Source organism: Botryllus schlosseri, chromosome 9, assembly GCF_051294905.1.
Source record: "Botryllus schlosseri isolate E-star chromosome 9, Bs_hap1, whole genome shotgun sequence".
NCBI lineage: Eukaryota > Metazoa > Chordata > Ascidiacea > Stolidobranchia > Styelidae > Botryllus > Botryllus schlosseri.
This window is the reverse complement of record NC_137244.1, coordinates 19,940,332-19,947,003: the sequence shown is the minus strand read 5'-3', so window position 1 is coordinate 19,947,003 and position 6,672 is coordinate 19,940,332. Positions and strand designations below refer to the sequence as shown.

The window sequence follows — 6,672 nt, the reverse complement described above, 5'->3', positions numbered from 1 at the left end:
GAATCGAAAATAGCGACTCCAATCAGATATGATATCGCTAGTTCAATGTGAATCCCGACTTATCTCTCCATCTATTTTCCTGTTCCAAAGGTTAGAAGTGCATAAAATGAAATTGAAAATCTATTAACAAGTCAGCGCCGTGAATTTATTTTGGCAAGAAAACGGTTACAAAACATAAAAGCTGAAAAATAGCTATGTAACAAGCAGAAATCATTGCGAACAAGATCACAATAACAGCATTCCACGATTAATGAAAGGAGTCGGGTATATCAAGAAATCGCTGGAAATGAGATAACAAGTAAAATTCCAGAACAGTAATCTTAAGAACTCACAATTTACAGGTTGTTGAACATGACTAATGCAGCACTATTCTTTATAAACAATACTCCTGTCTAATATTCTCTCCAACTCGCTTTTTGACAGTGCCTTCTTGTAGTCAACCGCACATTTAATGTCCGTAGACTCCAGCATTTCCAAAATTTCACTTTTCCCCAGCTTCATTTTCGTCTTCAGCTCCACATCCAGGTCTCCCTTGAACTTATCCTTATGGATGACCATCTTCTCCAGTCGCCGTTTGGCCGTAGCCCTCTCAACCATTCTCTGATCAACACTGCCAGCAGTAACAAAACGATATATCACAACTGGCCGAGTCTGTCCAATGCGATGACAGCGGTCTTGAGCTTGGAGATCATTTTGCGGATTCCAGTCCGAGTCGTAAATAATTACAGTGTCAGCGCCGGTGAGATTGACACCAAGACCGCCAGCTCTCGTTGACAGTAAGAATATAAAAATGTCAGGGTCAGAATTGAATTGTTTCATATTATTCTGCCGTTCCTGTAGCTTAGTTTGGCCATCTAATCGCAAAAAGGAATACGAACGGTACTGCAAATAATCGCTAAGGATGTCAAGCATCTTCACCATTTGACTGAAGATGAGCACTCTGTGCCCTTTCTTTTTCAACTCGGGTAGCATTTGGTCCATCACCATAAGTTTACCACAAGACGACACTATTTCTTCGTCGACTTTAAAGTAATCTGTGCCAGGAACAAGTGGATATTCAATTAGATACGGGTGGTTGCAGCATTTTCTCAAGAGCATTATAATATTGTTCAGTGACACGTTGACGACAGTTTCCGTTTCATACCTTGGCTTTGAGTATGTGTTCAGTCCCCACGAGTTCACTTTTCCACGTGTAATCCTCTCTCCAGTTATTAAATCTGGTATATCGGGAGAGTTATCACTATCTTTCCACGCTGTGTCAGCATTCACAACTTTACGCAGTGTTTTATCGATAGCTGCCTGATAAAACCGTTCCTGCTTTTTCGAGAAAGGCGCATACACCACCACTTCCGCTTTCGGAGGAATTTCGATTTCCACATCATCCTTAACTCGACGAAGCAAAAACGGGGTCAAGATCTCATACAGGGTTGTCAAAAACTTTTGTTCTTGATCTAGAGGTAACCCATTTTGTCTCGCACCGCCACCACTCGTGAAATTAAACCAGGACTCAAACACCTGAAGATCGTCAAACAATTCAGGGATGAGGAAATGTAAGAGAGACCACAGTTCTTGCAGATTGTTTTGCAACGGCGTCCCTGTTAATATCAGTTTTGCTCCAGCTTTGATATGTCTCAGCATACCAAGTAATTTGCATTTGCTGTTTTTGATTCTGTGACCTTCGTCTAATATCATATAGTCCCACTTGAATCTTGCAAGTCGGGACGAGTCTCTGAATACAATTTCGTAGGTTGTAATAACAACTGGATGGCAGCCGTGGATTTCTGACATTCTTTCAATTTGTTTCATAAGTTCAGGCCTTTCATCTTTGCTGCCATGGTAGAGTACAATGGGAATGGAAGGAGCGAATAATTTGAATTCGTTCATCCAGTTGAAAATTGTAGACATCGGGGCACAGACCAAAAACGGTCCTTTGAATCCAGACTTAATTACGTGACAGAGTAATGCAATACACTGGATGGTCTTTCCAAGACCCATTTCGTCGGCAAGGATGCCATTGATTGCATTGATGAATAGAACTTTGAGCCATTGTAATCCTTTGACCTGATAGTCGTGGAGCACACCGCCAGTGAACAAAGCTGGCTGAGATGAATTGACCAGTTTATCACCAAAGTATCGCAACCCATCTTTTACAGTGATTTGATCAATGATTTCACTCGGTTTTGGAAAATAGAGTTTTTCTAGCAGTGAATCAATACTTCCAGTAGTTTTTACGTCAATTTTCTTACGGCGTTTATTCGGAGGTTCATTTAGAAGATCGCCTAAATTCTGCTTACGTTTTTTTGATGTGTTTGACTCTGCATCACTCACACATGTTGCTTTCTGCGCAGCTTTCTTAAGCAGTAATTTTTCCTTCTTCATAGCTTTTTTACGTTCTATTTCTTTGCGGTTTTCAATAACTTTGAGAAGGGAATCGGCATAGACTTGACTTTTTTGCAATAAAACGGAGAGTCTGTCCAACCGTTCTTCTACTGAGATTTTATTTGCAACATTGGTTTCTTCTTTTCGGTCATAATCTGAATCTTCATCACGGTCTTCCGCACCTTTCAATACAGCGAGTTCTAGTGGAGAACTGATGTCATCACCGTCGCCAATATCAATTTCAATTTGTTCGTCATTCTCTTGACGCGATTCTGCATTACTGGCGTTTGTTGCGCCGAGATTGCCACCTAACGTTGAACAAGTATGAGGATCAGATGATTCCGCAAATTCGTGCAATTCTTCATTGGATGCACTAGTTTCCGTATCTGAAGGATGATTCTCATCTTCGATAGTCATTGCAATTCTTGTATCAAAACTTTACATGAAAACGCTCTTCTCAATCGGCATAGCAGCAAGTTATTATTATTATCTCAGTTTTGCCGCCGTTCCGGAAGCGTGTGTGTGTTCACGCTTCGTTGCACAACAGAATTCGACGACATAGTGTGCAATGTGCATGTGCAATATGCATGTGCACGTGCAGTGTGCACCTGCAGCTGCACTGTGCAAGTATAGATAACTAACCTACGGATAGATTATAGATAACTAACCTATCAATACCTACCTATCTATAGATATATACACAACACCCGTCGTCACGCTTGCTTGCCCGGAGGGATGTACTGCTCAGCAATCTGAACGCTAATCTGCTGACGACACGCGCGCTTAAATCCAATAAAGCATAAAGGTGATCTTATTTGAAAGCTACTGTCGCACTGATTCCGAAAATATACATTATAATCCAATCAGGGCAATGGAACTCCCTCGAAATACACCTCAAAGTCTGAAAATCGGCATTGTCCGCCTGACCCCATTTCTCGCCAAAATGTCTGTCATTTCCCCTCAACAATTTGGCTTCCGAAACAAACACCAAACCGCTCATGCCCTCCTAACAGTGGCCGAACAGTACTATGATATCTCAGAGAAGCGAAATGTGGGATGTAGCATTTTTCTCGACCTAAAAAAAGCGTTTGACTGCGTAGATCATAAAATTCTCATCTCGAAATTGGCGCGTTACGGACTTCGGGGCCCACAACTTGAGCTCATGAAAAGTTACCTCACTGGACGCCAACAAATGGTTGCGATCTCAGACACCTTGTCCTCTCCTCACCCGGTGACCTGTGGTGTGCCCCAGGGCTCAGTACTTGGACCGGTCCTTTTCACGTTATATGTCAACGACATTTTTGAAACCTCCTCATTGAACACCACACTGTTCGCTGATGATACTCACCTCCTCTCTTCCGCATCTTCGACGGCAGAGCTGGATGCCCTGACTGGTGACCAAATGCCCAAACATATAAGATATGCGGAAACTAGAAATCGCCAAGTTTATGTATCAGTTTCACTGCGGTCGTTGCCCCGAATATTTCAATGACTTCTTTACCTCTGAATCAAAAGCGCACAAGTACAACACACGCGCGTCCACGTCATCCAAATATCATATGATCGACCGAAAAGATCATCGCTCCATCAAATATGCCGGGCCTGATGTGTGGAACAGTATCCCGCCGGCCATCCGACAGTCGACGAGCATGTCCACATTCAAGTCGAAATACAAGCAATTACTACTAAATAAATACAGTCCATCCTCAAGATTACCGGACCACGACTGACCTATCGATCTCGCTTCCCATGACATGCCGCCCTATTTCTTGTCGCATTCTTCTTCTTTACTTTCATTCAGTGTGCTTGCCTCCTCTTTACATCGCCTAGGCCAAGGTGGGTGTCAGATTCCATAGACTACTCCTTGTCGCTTCGACATCTTCCTGTCTTTTCATTGTATCGCATTTTTGTGGTGTATTGAACTGATAAAATTGCTAATAAACCAATGATGATGATGATGATGATGATGTTCTGAACAATCTCAGCGACGCAGCACAATGACCATAACAATGGCCCATGCGTGCTGCATTTCGAAATCTTGAACACAAGCATGAGCATAAAAGTTCACTTCCTGTTCAGTCATCTTGATATATTTCCTGATAATCTTGTTGATAGCAAGGGGAAAGGATCCACCAAGTCATCAGAACATCTAAAGAAAGATATCAGGGCATATGAGATGAGCAATTGAACATAATATGTTCATAATATGATTATCTCGAAAGTTTCGAGAAACTGCTCGAAATAGCTTACAGGTGAAAATCGTACAATAAAACAATTGTGATTTAAAATAAACCATAAATATTATATTCCAACTGATTATTTCAAATTTACAATAGGTGATTAACGTAAAACTGATTGAAATAATGCCTCGTTATTTCAGTAGCAAGGTAAGACTAGAGTATATTCATGTACGTGATATCCGTGAAAGTATGTAACTATTGTTTAATATATTGCCCCTAAATATAGTGCTGTTGCTGTATTTTAATTCAAAAGAGTCTTCTGTGTGTGAAAATAACAAGTAGATTGGATTTTAAAACTTTTTAGTCCGACTGAGCCGATTTTATATCTAGTCATTACCGCGAAAATGGGGGATTTTGGTCAAAATAGCCCCATGGGTTATCTCTACAACACGAGCCAATTTGAAAAAACTATAAGCTCATATATTCGGAATCAGTGGCCTTCAGAACCCCTAAAACCCCTCTTACTTTGTCTGCCTAAATATATGTGTTGACCAGTGTAATCATTACGTTAATCATCATCATCATCATCATCATCATTGGTTTATTAGCAATTTTATCAGTTCAATACACCACAAAAATGCGATACAATAATGAAGAGAAAGGAAGATGTCGAAGCGACTAGGAGTTTTCTATGGAGTCGGACACCCACCTTGGCCTAGGCGATGTAAAGAGGCGGCATGCACACTGAATGAAAGTAAAGAAGATAGCATAGAAAAAGAAAGCGACAAGAAATAGGGCGGCATGTCATGGGAAGCGAGATCGATAGGTCAGTCGTGGTCCGATAATCTTGAGGATGGACTGTATTTATTTAGTAGTAATTGCTTGTATTTCGACTTGAATGTGGACAATCACATTTTCCACTGTTTCAGAAAATGACCCTCCAAATGGCATATGAACTTGAAATTGAATGGACGAATGCCAGGGTTCACCAACCTATTTGAAAGCATGAGCTTTTTCTTGGGTAACCTACTTATTAATAAGACAAGGGGTGCGGCGCAGTGGTGAGTGGCGGCGCCATCTACGTATGTGGCCCGGGTTCAAGTCCCGCTGTCGGAGGGCACCTCATCGTCCCTGGGCTCCTCGTCCCTGGGCTCCTCGTCCCCCTTGTCGCTGCTCTTACGGCGACAAAAGGAAATGAGCAAGAGATAGCTTCAAAATAGGATCGACGAAGAATGATTAACATCGAAGAAGACTGTGACATCGGTCACTAGTTCGAGGTGGGTGCCAGTTTGAGATATCCGAACTGTGGTCGGTCGTTTGGCATCCCCTTGTGTGTTCAACTGTTCATGTTCGATCATTACATCGCACTATTGAGTGTCTTCTGTATGTCGCATTGTGTGTGTGTGTGCCTATGTCTAGGCAGATGAAAATATAATCTGACGATTATTGATACCTTACTTCCGCCGTTTTCCGTACTCGGTAGATATTAAGAGCACTGGGCAGGGTTCCCACCCATCACATCAGCGTCTCCGAGCTCAAGTGCGCCAGAAGCGCCATATATTTCCGCGTCGAGACTAGGAAATATTAACCAGACGTTAAGCCTCTGCGTTGGGCGAAGACGAACACCGCCCCTGTTGTTTGAGTCGTCTGTAGCTCATATGATACCCTTCTCCGCGCTTCGACTTCCAAATATCTCATTTGAATATTTGCTACTGAGACCGTGGTCACTGCGTTGGGAACCCCTGTAAATTAACCGTTTACATTTACGGTAACCAATAACCACATTTCGATATCCACGAAAGATGACATTGTTCACTTTTTTAGATATGGCAATGAAACATAAAATGAGAATTTTACCGAAAATGTTGATCGATCGTGATTTGTCCACATAGCCTTATGATAAAAGAGGACGATTTCCAGGAAAAGTGGCTCCCACTCCTCCCAGTAAAACTGTACTCGAGCCACTGCAAAAACTACAACATTACGTACTCCGTGTCATGGCTATGGCCTCAAAGGAGCCCGGTTTTCCATCCAACAAATCGCTACTGAAGAGATTTGGTGTCCTAAACATAGAAGATACGCGGAAACTAGAAATCGCCAAGTTTATGTTTCA

General features: G+C 42.1%; 1 protein-coding gene across 1 annotated transcript; it reads right to left on the bottom strand.

Annotated features, from left to right (window-relative positions):
* Nucleotides 1–119: 119 nt before the first annotated feature.
* Nucleotides 120–3,035, bottom strand: LOC145446266 (lymphoid-specific helicase-like). The gene has a single exon (XM_080324513.1). It carries the CDS (start codon nt 2,794–2,796, stop codon nt 367–369), a length of 2,430 nt encoding a protein of 809 aa, XP_080180639.1. The 5' UTR covers nt 2,797–3,035; the 3' UTR covers nt 120–366.
* Nucleotides 3,036–6,672: the final 3,637 nt, after the last annotated feature.

What these genes read in the sequence shown, in the direction of transcription:
- LOC145446266 (XM_080324513.1), bottom strand. Translation starts at nt 2,796, where the DNA reads ATGACTATCGAAGATGAGAATCATCCTTCAGATACGGAAACTAGTGCA.